This window comes from Scatophagus argus, chromosome 24 (genome assembly GCF_020382885.2).
Source record: "Scatophagus argus isolate fScaArg1 chromosome 24, fScaArg1.pri, whole genome shotgun sequence".
NCBI lineage: Eukaryota > Metazoa > Chordata > Actinopteri > Scatophagidae > Scatophagus > Scatophagus argus.
Window position 1 is genome coordinate 12086624 of NC_058516.1, and position 15800 is coordinate 12102423.

A 15800-nucleotide genomic window follows, 5' to 3' on the forward strand; every position below is an offset into this window, starting at 1 on the left:
TCTGCAGAGCTTTTTTCTCTGCTGCAGAGCAGCCGTGCCACACAGTGATACAGGAGCACAGGACGCTCTCCACCACACATCTGTAGAAGGATGTGAGGACTGAGCTCCCCAGTCCGGCACGCCTCAGCCTCCTGAGGAAGTAGAGGCGCTGGTGTGCCTTCCTGATGAGGCAGGAAGTGTTGTTGCTCCAGGTGAGGTCGTCCGTTATGTGGACGCCCAGGTACCTGAAACTGGAGACCACTTCCACCGCTGTCCCTCCGATGTACAGGGGAGGGAGGGGGAGATGTCTGCCCCTTCTGAAGTCCACGATCATCTCCTTGGTCTTTTTCACGTTGATGCAGAGGTTGTTCTCTCTGCACCAACCCTCCAGGCGTTCCACCTCCTGCCTGTAGTCGGCCTCGTCGCTGTTGGCGATGCGTCCAACCACAGCTGTATCATCCGCAAACTTCACGATGAGGCAGCTCGGATGTTGTGCTGAGCAGTCGTGTGTTAGCAGGGTGAACAGGAGGGGGCTCAGCACACAGCCCTGGGGAGAGCCGGTGCTGAGGGTGATGGGGGAGGAGGAGATGTCATGTATCTTCACTGTTTGGGGCCTGTCTGTCAGGAAGTCCAGGACCCAATTGCAGAGGGTGGAGCTCAAACCGAGAGTACTGAGCTTGTGGATCAGTGTTTGCGGAATGATCGTATTAAAAGCAGATGTGAAATCCACAAAGAGAAGGCGGACATAGGAGTCTTTATTCTCTAGGTGGGTGAGAGTTGTGTGGACCACAGAAGATATGGCATCCTCTGTGGATCGGTTCTTCCTGTATGCGTATTGGTGTGGATCCACAGTGACGTCGATGCAGTCTCTGATTATGTATGAATCATCATCTCAGCTGTGTATTTATTCAATTCAATTCAATTTTATTTAAAGTGCCAATTCATAATACAGTTATCTCAAGACACTTTACAGGTGTGTAAACAACAACAACAACAACAAAAAACAACCAAAAAGAGGAGAATCAGAGAGAAACAGGTCCCAGGGCAAAACCTCACACTGAGTAAGCATATGGCGACAGTGGCGAGGAAAAACTTCCTTTTAACAGGCAGAAACCTCGAGCAGAACCAGACTCAGTGTAGACGGCCTTCTGCTGTGACCGCCTGGGAGGGAGAGGGGGGAGAGGAGAGACAGGGAGATGGAGAGAGACAGGAGAGGGCGAGATAGAGAGAAAAAGGAGAGGGAGAGAGGAGAGACATGGAGGATAGAGAGAACAATGCAGAGCAGGAGCAACATTCTTCACTTTTTGTGCAACTTTTTTCTCAACGTAGAATGTACAAAGTTCATTTAATTATCATTCTTCACAGGGTTTTACAACAGAAGGTTGTAGTACTTTACGCCACTCATAAAGCAAAAATGCATGCAAAACATGTAGCCCAGTTGACAGGGGCAGACACATTAATACATGATCAGCAGAAACACACTGAGACCACCCAGAAAGGAAACATAGCTCTGCTTCTTTTAATGAGAGCCGATCAAAGAGTTACATTCATAGCACAGACCTACTTTCGCAAGTGACAGTGTTTGACAGTTGTCATGTGTTTGAGCTGTACTGTAAACATCAAGACTATTCAAGTTGCTAAAATGACCAAAAGAGAGGAGTGTAAAGACACCAAAGACAGTACTATTGCAGGGCCCTCTGGTTTACATTGTGAAACACTGTTGAACTTACAGTACCAGTTTTTGTTGATGGATTTACAACTGTCTGTCATTATTTGCTAAAAATGATCTTTAAAGATGTTGGTAGGTATGTTTTACAAGGAAAGTACCTATTCTTACTCAAGCTATGCACAGTCAAATGAGCTGATCTTGGTTAGCGGCTGCAGTTGTGCGAAGTAAGACTGCACCATTTTATTCACCTGAGAGGATTCTGAATTCAATTCAATTCTGAATGAAAGATAACAGCAAGGTTTCATGTCTCTTTTCAAGCATTGTAAGATAAGGCTTCTAGACTAGAGGAGAGGTTATTAATGTTGCCCATGGCCCCAGCACTGCCTCAATGACATTTTAATTTCATAGAGGCAGGACATACAATTGGGTGTCATCTGCATAGCAATTTCAGTCAGTGGCAAGTCTATGCAAGATGTGCAATTGTAAATAAGAGGGGAACCAAAATAAATCCTTGAGAAACCCCACAAAATAACAGAGCATATGAGGAGGAGGTATCTTCATGCATTACAGAAAATGACTTGTTTAACAGACAGGAAATGAACCAATCCAGCAGCATATCATTAATTCCAGTTCTTTGCAGTTAACATGTGGGCTGGCTTAATGATCACCCCTCTTTATAACAACCAGCCTTTAAAAATACCCCTGTATTTCTCAACCTCATGTTGAATAACAGGTAAAACAAACATTTTTCTCCTATTATTAGTTTCATTGTCAGCCACTAAAATGGCTTTCTATTGCAGCCTAACCACAACCTATTCATCCTGCTGGTACTGACAGAAATGACTGAGTGTAGACCCGCAGGGCTGCAGCCAAGGTTTCCACATCACGTTCCATGCAGATAGCTGGCTCTCCACAGGCGTCATCGACCTCTGATGCTTCTTCACTGCTTCCTCCATCAGAGCTAAGATGGCGTGAAAGTCTGGCTCAGTGTCAGGGGTCTGAGGCATAGTCTCTGATGGGTCCTTCGAGAGATCAAAGAGCAGTGGAGGATTGTGATAGGTCACATAGTCTGGAGTGCAGAAGCAGACATGTGTGTGGAAACAGGCTGTCTCATTCTCTGGGTAGAAGTTCGGCGTGAAGTAAAATGCCTTCCATACTGAGCTACCTGAAGAAAAATAAATAAAACTTAGCATATTATTTAGGCAGTTTGAGTGCATAAAGCGTTGGTCACCATTATAAAAGATGATAACCTTTGATACTGGATACTTGGAGCTACTGATAGCCAGCACGAACAAACAGGGACGATCAATAGTAAAAACCCATTGACAAAGACTCTGTAATATGTTTAGACTTACTGTTACGGGGATGCCATCTAACTGCATTCAAGTAGCTGTTGCAATAATGGAAGAGAAACTCATGCTTGGACCTTTCAGTTCTCCCTTGGAGCAAATCCATGAGGTCATGACCATCTATCTCCCTGCAGACCAGAGAACAGGAATCAACAGTAAATCATCTCTATATGTAAGCTGAAATCAGCAACAGCATGTATATCCCGATACAACAATTGTTATGGTAATTCAACTAAGAAATGGTTCAATATACCCATACATACCATACTTCATCACAGTTGATTATTTCCTTCTTTTATTTAAAACTTCCATACAAAGAAAACAACTGCCTCACATGACACTTAAGAAGATAAAAGACCTAAAAAGTAAAAAATTCCAAATGGAAGCTTTTCCGCTCTGCATTTAGAATTTCACTGTACTCTTCCATGTTTTCTTATCACTCTTCATCTGCAGAAGTTGGCAAACCAGTTTGCAAGTGTATTACCGCCACCAACTGTCTTTCCTTTATGTCATGTGAGAACACGGTATGCTGCTCTCCACCCCCTCCATGATCTGCACTATAGTCTTACCTCTGGAATGCTCTACCTCAAGGTTTGCATCAGCAAACATTACTTCATTTGAGTTGCAACCAGAACAATCCTACTGTGAATCACAAAGGCTGATGAAACCCTCGGATCAAAGTCTCTGAAAGCCCCAAACCCTCTTCATTAACAAACATGTTGTGTTCAGATCCTGGATCAGTTTCTCTGAGCCCAGAGAATCACACAGGCTCCCTTTGCCTCTCCCTTTTATCAAATGTGACCTAGATTTTAGGCTCCACTTGTTTTGACTGACATCTGGAAGGAATGTTATGTCACTGCTACGCAGCCTCACCTGTCCTCTGGGACCAAAGCTCCGCTCAGCTGCACCACTGTGGGAAACAGGTCCATGTTGCTGGTGGGCTCGTCTACCTGTCTGCCAGCAGGGATGTTCCCTGGCCAACGCAGAATTCCCGGGACCCGGATTCCACCCTCCCAATTTGTGGATTTCCCTGCTGCTCAGATGACAAAAAAAAAAAAAAAAAGAACACAAAGTGATGAAAGTATTTTTCATCCAGCTAACACATCTCAGCATGACTTGTCTCAAAACAGTGCAGGGTTGTTAACTAAAGGACCAACTCGCTTCTTAGGACTGTGTACTTGAACGCATAAAAGAGAATAGCAGACAGTGGCTGCCTTACAAAACACTCACTGCTCTTTGAATCCAAACATAAAGATTACATAAAATCTAAGTCCACACTGTGAGCCTTTGTCTGGCAGCCAGTCTCAAATCTTTGACAAGAGTCTGCTGCTGACTTTCTGAGGACAAACCAGCGCACCACTCTTCTGATGTGAATAAAATAAGCATTCTTGTTTTGAATAACTCTTTTATTCCTGATCTATATTTCTAGCCACTTCACACAGAGAGTTTAGTAACATTTTGTTTTAGAGGTGCATCATTTCCTAATGATTTCCTGGAGAGTTTCCTGGATTGAACAGATTAAACAGAAAGAGAGAGTTCTGAAACAGAGTTTCTAAGCAGTTCAAGAGTTATTTCCTAACATGAAAACTCAACTGAAACCCAATTAAGCGTCCATTCATTAATTCCTCTATTGATTATTAAAAACTATATGCATTGAATTGTTTGTTTTTCTGTTCGCCTGACCTGTTGTGCTTGACTGAAACTTAAAACTAGAACTTTCAACTATTCATTACTTAATTTTTTGGAAGTGTACCAATTGAACATGGTCTCCATTTTAGTGGTGTAGTGTAAAAATAACAATAATAAATCATTGCAGAAGGTCAAACTAATTAAAAATTTAAGCTTTTGTACATGCAGTATTCAAACTCCATGCGGAAAGAACCCAGCCATCGATTTGATGCCGGGCGACTGAGATTTACTGACATCATCACCCAAGTTACATTGGCATGCATACACCAGGCATACTTTAAACCATCCATCCATCCATCTTCTTCCGCTTCACCCGGGACCGGGTCACGGGGGCAGCAGCTCGAGCAGGGATGCCCAGACTTCCCTCTCCCCAGACACTTCCTCCAGCTCTTCCGGGTGGACCCCAAGGCGTTCCCAGGCCAGCCGAGTGACATAGTCCCTCCAGCGTGTCCTGGGTGTTCCTCGGGGCCTCCTCCCAGTGGGGCAGTCTTTGGTATTACTTTATTTTTATTTATTTATTTTTTAATTTTATTTATTTATTTATACAGCACCTTATACAATCAAAATTGTCTCTAGATGCTTTACAGAGACCCAGAGCCTGAACCCCCGAGCAAGCAGACAGTGGCAAGGAAAAACTCCCTTTTAACAGGAAGAAACCTTGAGCAGGACCCCGCTTGCAAGGGAGAACTATCCTGCTGATAGTCGGCCGGGTGAAGGGGTGGGGAGGAGGTAGACAGGACAGAGAGGATGAAAGAGAGAGAGAGAGAAACATACATGCAATAAACATCATAAATTACAAAGGACAAACATGACAGGTTGTTATAATTGGAATTCTAATTTTGGAGGGAAGAATAATCATACTCTTTAGGGTGTTCAGTTTAATAGGTTTTGCTATAGCTGGGAGGGATATGAAATTATAGATTTACAATCACTTTTACTGAATTTGCACAAATTTTTAAGAGAAATTTGATTTTTATTTTTATTTATTCATTTATTTAGTCCTTGTGTTAACATGTTCTAATCCTAATTTATGTAGATGTTTCATCTGAGGCTAATGTTTCTCAACTATTTCGCCTTTGTCATGTTTTACCGGAGCTCTGCAATAGCTGAGGCAGGCACGAGTCATTTTACAGCAACATATTCCAGAAACCCTCCAATCACATTTGCTCATGACCTCCCTCACGGGAGACAGTCCACATACACCTTCAGTGCTCATTCACTCTGCGCACAAACAGCATTAAGCTCCACAACCTGACTGCTACACTGCTGCCTGCTTGTCAGACATTTAACTACATCCACCTCCCCAGCTCCAAAAAAATCCTCAAGGCGTATATGTTGCAATAAAATCAAGTTAAAATTATGATGAATGTCGTGACTTTCAGCGTTAAATCCCAAAGAAGCTCTTGTATTTCATCATGCTGTACCTTTATATATTCCATTCCATCCTCTGTGGACCTCCCCGCTGGCAGAGATTTCCTCCAGGTGAGCTCCCTGGTCTGAAGTCAGATAAACCAGAGTGTTTTCTCTCAATTTGAGTCTGTCTAGAGTCTCTATGATCTGACCTGAGAACAGACACAATACATACATACATCATTTTTGGTTTTTTTTACTTTTTTTTGGGTTCTGTACTCCAAGATGAAAATGAAATGAAACAAAGTCTTTTTTGATTCTGCCTCACAGCCCACACAGTATATAAACTGAAAAAATATTGGTAATTATAACTTTCTTTTCTTGACTGGGAAAACTGCAAGTGTAATGTCTTTAAAAAAAAAATAGAATTTCCCCTTGGGGATAAATAAAGGAATTCTGATTCTGATCCAAATCCAAGAACATTATTTTGTGTAAAAATGCATTCTACAGTGGAAGATACAGATGAAGATAATATGAGGCTTCAACAAATTGAGTCAATGATATAGGTCTTCTAAAGTCTTCTCACCACATAGGTAGTGATGACTTACACCTGAGGAATAAAATCCAATGTTTCTGTCCCCATCCCGGAAGCCAGTATTGAAATAAATTACAATGCTGTACCACTAATCCCTACAAAATCTCCAACTGTTTTAAAATCAAACCATAATTGCCAAAACTGTATCTTGGACATCTCTGGTCATATCTGTTTTTGCACAGACCCAAACAATGAACGTATCCTACTAACAAGCATTCTGTGCGTGTGTCAAAGCTATATATGTATTATTACTCCATGTCATAGAAGTGCATTGTTGTAGAAATGAAGTTCTTATTTAAAACGCATAATCAATCAATAATCAATAGAACACCAAACGTGTATTAACCTCCACTGAAAATAATCCCTGTATTGCCTGATTAAAAACTACAGCAGCCAGATGTTTTAAGAAATTAATCATCCTTTTTCGTTGTTTTGTTTCAAAATGAAAAATTCTTGTCTTCAGTAGGAAGTCAAAAGCAGGAAAGTCAGTAAATGTTGAAAGACAGACTAACACAACGTCAGTGTTGGTCTCGTCATGGGATTTGCTGACAATCACAAAAACACCAGAATTATCCTTTAAATAAGGTCAACTCTGCTGACCTACCTACGCTCCAGTCCACTTCGTGGACAGCGTCTCCATAGATGCCGTGACGGCTTGTTCCTCTGAATGCTGCTGAAGCAAATATGCCTGTGTGGACTTGGAGGAAAGAGAAAAACAGCAGGAAAGGCCTTGCTGAGTTCCTGTAAAAACAGAGTGCACAGTTTAATTATCAGCATTCAAATGAACATTGTTTAATAAATAAGGTGCTTTATCAGTTTTATCTTATTGTAATGACACACTTTTTATTTGTCTCTAACAGTTATGTTAGTTATTGCCACCAATGTGATGAAAAAAAGATTATATTTCCATTTCTTATTGAAATAAAGACACTGTATCTCAAAATAATGACATAGTAAATCAAAGTAATGAGAAACCTACTCAAAGTACTAATTATTTTATTTTGATTTGTCATTTTGAAATAAACAAGGTTTCAAATTATGTCTTTTTTTCATCATAATGGCAGACAATAGCACACACAAAGGGCTTCTATACAAGCTTTTGTCTTTATAATGAAACATGAGTGTAATAGAAAACATGTAGAAAGAAGTCATTAAACAAGACCACCGACAAGACTGACGGTCTTCTGATTCACGTGGATCAGGGAGGCTGATAGGTACCTCTCAATGAAGTCCAGTGCCTCATGAGTCATCCTCTGTGTCAGGTTTTCAGATGTGAATGGCTGTTCCACAACTCTGTGGTTCCTCATGAGAACACAGTTGAAGTACGGGATGATCATGATGAATCCTGCTATCAAACCAGTGACCACGACCAGCAGAAACAGCAGGCTCAGAATCAACCCTCTGCTGATGGTGATGATGTTGCTGTAGTGTAACAAGACTGCAGTGATCAACAAAATGCCCATTGTCCTATATGGTAAATATTTATGAATCTGGAACACAGTGCCGCGTCCAGGCTGGCAGTCCCGTATGTTGGTCAAGGGGATACCAAAGAAATAATCAAAGCCGTGGTTGTTGGGGTGGTGGCAATGGTCGTCATTGCTCTTACAGTTGAGTCCTAGGTGCCATTTCCCTGTGAACGAGAGGAAATTTACAAGAGACAAAAAAATGAAAATATTGTAGTGAAACTATAAAAAGAGACCTATGAATGCCATGAAAATGTCATTTAAGAAAAGATTTTTAATTGCTACAAGGAGCCAAAGTCCTACATAACAGCTGGGCTAGCTACACTACATTAATTCAATTCAATTCAATTCAATTCAATTTATTTATATAACACCTTATACAATCAAAATTGTCTCTAGATGCTTTACAGAGACCCAGAGCCTGAACCCCAGAGCAAGCAGACAGTGGCAAGGAAAAACTCCCTTTTAACAGGAAGAAACCTTGAGCAGGACCTGGCTCACAAGGGAGAACTATCCTGCTGATAGTCAGCCGGGTGACGGGTGGGGAAGAAAAGGTAAACAGGACAGAGAGGATGAAAGAGAGAGAGAGAGAGAGAGAGAGAGAGAAACATACATGCAATAAACATCATAAATTACAAAGGACAAACATGACAGGTTGTTATAATTGGAATTCTGAAGACTATGTATTGTATGTATTTGTTTTTTAGCTGATTTGTTGTTTAAGTTAAGCATTACATTCATCTGGCACTTACAAAATATCACCCTGCTGGTGATGGAGCGAAATTAAAGGTCAGCCCTTTGAGTCCGCAACCCCACCGTGTAACACATTCAAATGAATTACAAGCCTGCGTTTTTCATATTTACATATTTTTCTGCATGAACAAGGATTTATTCTCAAGCCTGACAATCACTCCTGAGTGGCTGGCATGATTGTTGCACCAATGGGATGCATTATACTGAACTGTCAAGTATTTGCCTAGTTTTATCCAAAAACAGACACTTCCTATAAACTATAACACTGTTTAAAGTCCATGTGTAATAGTAAAAACTTAGTTCTTAATATTAATTTCTGGAAAGATATACACTACATTTAGTGTATGATGAATATTTAAATGAATTTATCTGTAAATAGATACTTTTATTTCTACTTAATTACATTTATTGCCAGAATTACTATGGGTGACTTTCACTTTTCCCAAAGTAATATTTTTGGGTACTTTTTACAACATCAAGCAGTAACAGAAAAATTTAACACCTTCCAAAATTAAGGATAATTGATACATACCAATAAGAGCTGTTTCATAGCCTTGTTGTTTGACAATCTTAGCAAAGGTAACCTCTTGGCTGGGAAGACCTCCAGATGCTGCATTAAATATAAAAACACCAACTCTGCCATCGCCAGCTATACCTGTTATAGAGGAAAATGAATGGAAAAAAAAAATCTTTTAAACCACTTTCAATTTTATTTGAAATAATAGAAATAAAATATCAACAATGTGACTGTGTTTAACAATTCTATTGTTTGTGAACTATCAACTGTCAACTCACACTGCGTCAGACCATAAAGATTTTTTTTATGTTAATGGTGTCTTTGAACTAGCCTGATCGTATCGGGTATCGTCCAGTGAGAAACGCTGCCCTGCTGGGAGTGCAGAGGCTCGCTGCAGCAATGTGGTGGGTCAGCTTCACCCCTTCCTGTGCCAACTGGTCGATATTGGGGGTCCTGCAAATCAAAATTTGTCAGCAGTCACGGAGCATTCAGAGGGACAAATGGAATTCTTTTCAAAGTCCTTTTAATGCTGCTTAGAATTAAATTTAAAAGCAACTTGTCATCAACCAGGTGAAAACAGCTTGTGTTCACTTTAAAGGATCACTTGATAAGTAAATGATTATTATCATCGTTAATTGATGATTTTTGTAAAAAAAAAAAAAAAAAAAAAAAAAAGGTTTCCAAGTCCCTTAAATATTCAATACCTCACTTTACCTGAAAAATGTAAAAAATAATTGTTATAGTAGTAGGGTTATATTTTATATGAATAATTTGAATCTGAAAACTATCTAGTTACTTCAGTAGTCAAATGTAGTGGAGAAAAAGTACAATATTTGGGGGTTTCCATACTACTTTCGTACTAAAAGGCAGGTTTTCCTCACCACTGTTGCCAAGAGCTTGCTCATGGTGAAACATTGGGTCTCTATATAATATGGTCTAGACCTACACTGGCCGTCTACACTGAGTCTGGTTCTACTCCAGGTTTCTGCCTGTTAAAAGGAAGTTTTTCCTTGCCACTGTTGCCAAATGCTTACACAGTTTTCACCTTTGGAGGCTGAAACTTACATTGGAGGTCAAGTGTGTTTTTGAAGGTGTGTGTTTGTATCCATGCCAGTTGGCTTAAAAGGGTGGCGTTACAATGATAGTGGCCTATCACAAAAAAAAGGTGAATCATTCTACTAATTTAATTTCATGTCTACTGGCAAAAAGGGATTGTGGCATGGTCAAACTTTGTAGAAAGATACAAACATACACACTCACACCATTTTATCATGTGAGATTATGTGTGTGTGTGTAAAATGTCTGAATGCATACACATACCTATTGCAGCTATTGCAAATTGCTCCTTGTTTCCAGAATCAATGTCACAGTCAGTCCACAAAATATACTGCTACTACTGAACAAAGGGGCCTGGTGAAAACTACTGACCTTTGTGAGAACTTCATTTCTTTCAAATGTCACAAACTAAATCCTACTCACCTTCACAATACAGTATTTGGGTGGAGACAGAAATCTCAGAGATATCTTCAGACCTCAACAAATAAAACCAAAACCATCTGACTGGACTGACATAATTACAGTGAAGAGAGAAAATATGTTTGTTTGTGATCTGCGTGAATCGACCCCTAACAAAGCTCATGACAGCGGTGGAAACATCCCTCAATGGTTACAGAACAGTGGTATTAACACCTCTAATCATGAAGCGCCTGAAGAGACTGGTTTTGCAACGCATCAAGGCTGCTCTGCCACCCACCAGTATGCATACAGAACTAACAGGTCGACAGACAATACCATTTCCACCATAGTGTATTGGGCCACCTGGAACAGCAAGGAGTATATGCGTGTCTTCTGTTTATGGATAACGGCTCTGCGTTTAATACAATCTTAACCCAGCAGCAAAACATCTGCCTGTGGATTAAGGACTTTTTCTGACAAAATAATCAGAAAAAAAAAACATAATCGAGTTCAGAAAAAAGCGGCATTTCCACATGCCATTGGACATCAACGGGGAGGGAGTTGGAAGGGGTTGACACAGCTTCGAATTTGGTTTGGAGTTTAACATAGTGATGGCTATGTTAAACTCCATTCCAAAAGTACACCCCCACTAATGTGCAATATATTAGACTTTATGAATAACATCTATGTGCAATACTTAGATACTTGGTTTTCAACTGACTTCTTAACTGCATATGTTGGTAATAGTGTATGGTAAATAATGAATGTGGGCTGTGTGAAGGATGAATACAGGTTTTTGTGTGAATGGAAAGAGAGCACTTATTTATTTTATAGCACTCTTTTTTATACTGAGCCCGATTCTTGAGTTTTCATCTGAATTTTGTTGTATGTTCTGTACAATGACAATAAAGAATCTTATCTTATCCTACACAATAATGGAAACTGTTTAGCTTTAAACCATTTGAAACTGGGGAAAATATAAGAGGAGTAGTAGCAGACTCAGTAACTTAATAGACAACAACCCGCCACAGCATGTATAACCTACTGCCACCTGGCAAGAGACACAGAAGCATCAGACTACAGAGCAGCTTCTTTCCTCAGACTGTGAGATTTCTCAATTCATCCTCAGCACTCCACCATAAAAATGACAAGTCAAGTCAATTTTATTTAAATACCCCAAAACCACAAATCATTGAGCCTCAGTGGGCTTTATAATCTGCACAATATTGACTTATTATTGAGTAATCCAAAGCATTTTGCTTTATGAGTGGCTTAAAGTACTACAACCTTCTGTTGTAAAACCCTGTGAAGACTGATAATTAAATGAACTTTGTACATTTTACGTTGAGAAAAAAGTTGCACAAAAAGTGAAGAATGGTTCTAGTAGTGGAGGGATCCTGAGCCTTTAATGGCCCTGCCTATTGCACTGATAGTGCTGCTGGATCCAGAACCCTCTCCATGGCCCTGCCCAGATCCTGCTGCTCCTGCTCTACACTGTTCTCTCTATCCTCCCTCTCTCTCTCTCTCTCTTTCCTTTTTCTCTCTATCTCCCCCTCTCCTGCCTCTCTCCATCTCCCTGGCTCTCCTCTCCCCCCTCTCCCTCCCAGGCAGTCGCAGCCGAAGGCCGTCTACACTGAGTCTGGTTCTGCTCGAGGTTTCTGCCTGTTAAAAGGAAGTTTTTCCTCGTGTGCTTACTCAGTATGGGGTTTTGCCCTGGGACCTGTTTCTCTCTGATTCTCTTCTTCTTCTTTTTTTTTGAATGTGTTGTTTACACACCTGTAAAGTGTCTTGAGATAACTGTGTTATGAATTGGCACTTTAAATAAAATTGAATTGAATTGAATAGAATAGTGTTACGTCTGGCTTGGCCATGCATTCATGGAAGAAAAAGCAGAAAAAGCACAAGTGTCACTGATTAGCAGTGATTATTGGTGGTGTTTTGGGGTTGAAGGTTGGTCCCACTGGTGGGTGAGGATGCCTATCTGGAGGCATGAGCATCAGAGTTGTTAACAGTGTAGTTAGGTGACAAGAACTACAGTCAAAGGGATTTAGTCTCTCCAAACTGGAGAGGAAATGGGGTTGAAAGAAAGCAGGTAAAATAAAAAGAGAAAATGCAATGTTTAAAAGTATAGCTCTAGAAGTAGCAGCCAGTAGGGTTACAGGTTTCTCCATTTGTGTCACATCATGTGGTCCATCTTCTTAACCCACAATAGTAAAACTATACTCAAGCAATCAAGCCCCACAGAGAAAACAGTGATCTATTTTTACCTCAGTGTCGTATTGCCATAGCAGCCCAGGTCTCCAATTCCTAAGTCATCCACCATCATCAGGACAAAATTGGGCTTGCTGCTATCCTGAAGAGCCAAACAGCCGATTTTCAAAAGCAGCAGCAGAGGAGATGGTAGCCACGTTGACTTCATGTTTTCAGAGCACAAACACTAGGAGAAATCACACCAAATGTTCAGTTGATGTATTTTATAATATTTATTTTCTTAGAGCAGCCAATATCTTCCGCATATCCTGGAATTTCGTTTTTTTTCACATTATTGACTTATATATCTTTACCTTATTGTACATATTGGCTAATAAACATATGGACATGACCTTGGACATGGCCCAACTTAAAGTGAAAAAATCTCAATTAGCAATACATGGTAATGAACTATACTGCTGTGCCAAATGTTCTTTTAGTACGATGTTTGTTAACGATGCTTAAGTATCCTTTTTATTAAACAGTGGAGAGGAAAAACTGCCTTTTAGAAGGCAGAAACCTCTGAGCGGACCCTGGCTCAAGATGGGCAGCCATCTGCCTTGACCGGTTGGGTTGAAAGAGAGAGAGAGAGCAGGAGAGAGAGAGAGAGAGAGAGAGAGATAGATACACAAAGAGAGAGAGGGAGAGGGAGAGAGAGAGAGAGATAGATAGACAAAGAGAGAGAGGGAGAGGGGGGTGGGGTGTGAGAGAAGGAGCACACAAGCAGAGATGCATAGCAGCAGTAATAATACTAGAAATATTGGAACTTTAGATAATGATAATGGAGTATACAGGAGATACTATGGTGATTATGATAGCAATATTAGTAACAGTAATAATAATATAGAATGTATGTCCAAACAATGTCCAACTACACACTCAGCAAATGTATAAATAAATAACGAATCCACTATCCAGTGCTGCAACATAAGTGTAAGGACATTTACCAAAGTGTACTTAGTTATCATTGGGAAGTTGTTATGCTTTACTTGAATATTTCTTCTACAATTCAGAGGAAAATATAAACCTGATGAATTATATTCCTAATTCCATTTATTTCAAACTTGTAGATACTAGTCACACAATAAACATTTCATCAGTTTATAAACAGTACATATTAATAACTAAATATACTGACACATTTTACTTGGATGATACTAGTATGTAAAAAATACATTGTATGCACTGTGTGCTCTATTAAATAATAACAATTAAAACGAGCCCCTTCACAATCAACTGCAACATTTAAATGTAGGTCACACAATAATACATCAATAATCCATCAACATATTACATAATAAATATTCTTAAAGTCGCATTATAAATGAGTTTACTTTAGTGGACAGTAGATTTTACTGTGAAGAATACGTTTTGTACGACTAGAAGTAATGGAGTATATATTACAGTGCAGTACTCATATTATCAGTCAGTCAAATGATACGGTATTCTACAAATAAATCTCGGACTGAAAGACTGAAACAGTTTTATTTGGATTTCGACTTATTAAGAGTATATAATAACTGATCACGGAATCTCAGAAGCTCCGCGACGTCATATGCATGAACGACTTTCATTATGTTTTACACTTACCTTCTGTTCTTGTATGAGGACAACGCAAATAATTCAAACTTTTTCCGGAACAGTAAGGTAATATGTGTGTAAAGTCCATAAACGGAGTCGCAAAATCTCGCGATATCAGCTTCACGAAAACGGAGTAGATCTTTTTTCTTTTGGCCCTCAAAATGGCAAACGGGTACGTCCAGGGCGTTTGTTCGCTACGATTGGTCTGGACAAAGTTTCGCAGTCTTTGCTATGAATTGATGGACATTATTTCACGCTTATTAACTATTCGTAACTTCCCTTCGCCTTCCTGGGACAAATATATATATACAGAGGTTCACTTCCGGTCATGAGTGTCAAAACAAAAGAGAGACACAAAAAGAGACAAAAGGGTACACAGCTTGATTATGTCTGTGCAAAGTTTCCATGTACACCTTACCTTATATATGTATATATATGTATATATCTATATGTATATATATATATATAACATGCAGTGAAACACACAGCAGTTGGCTGCCTCCTGCACCTTAACCCTTAAACCCTTAAAATTGTTCTACATTGTTTTTGCTTAAAAGCATGTCAATAAAAAAATGAAATAATAAATTATATTCCTGTACAATTTTGGATGAGTATAACTTATCCAAATGTGGTTTTGAATGCTGCATTAAAACTCCTCACAAGATCCACTGAGATTATGCATAAAACTCCAAAACTAAGATTATTATGTAATTTTACCATCTCTACATTGATTGCATTAACATTCTTGAGTGTAAGATTTTAATGAACAGGAACGGATGAAGTTGGCTCCTGACTATATTTTTGTTTAAACACAGTTTAGCCTAAATGCAGGCTGTATGGTGCAGGTCAAAGCTAAAAACCACCACGATACCTGACGAAAACAATTCAGTAGAGCAGTTTGTGGTAACTGCAAAAAGCCATAATCTTTAAATAATCTGCATACACAATACGCATAATATGCAGGAATATCCTTAAAACAACAACAACAAAAATATAGACTCATGCAAAAATAATCTCCCCCAATCATCACTTGATAGACAGTGTGATATCAAGATATATATATATATATTATATATATCTACTATATATATGCAGATAGTATATATATATACTACGGCCATTTTTGGTTGGTGTCAATTTGATGACGGCT

At 39.5% G+C, this 15800-nt stretch overlaps 1 protein-coding gene across 1 annotated transcript; it reads right to left on the bottom strand.

The window, feature by feature from the left end:
* Positions 1-1484: 1484 nt before the first annotated feature.
* Positions 1485-14980, bottom strand: sts (steroid sulfatase (microsomal), isozyme S). The gene is made up of 10 exons (XM_046382689.1): positions 14660-14980; positions 13087-13256; positions 9696-9817; positions 9380-9502; positions 7850-8261; positions 7236-7372; positions 6111-6248; positions 3871-4030; positions 3004-3125; positions 1485-2813 (listed from the first exon to the last, which is right to left on the bottom strand). Exons 2-10 carry the CDS (start codon positions 13236-13238, stop codon positions 2461-2463), a joined length of 1719 nt encoding a protein of 572 aa, XP_046238645.1. The 5' UTR covers positions 13239-13256; positions 14660-14980; the 3' UTR covers positions 1485-2460.
* Positions 14981-15800: the final 820 nt, after the last annotated feature.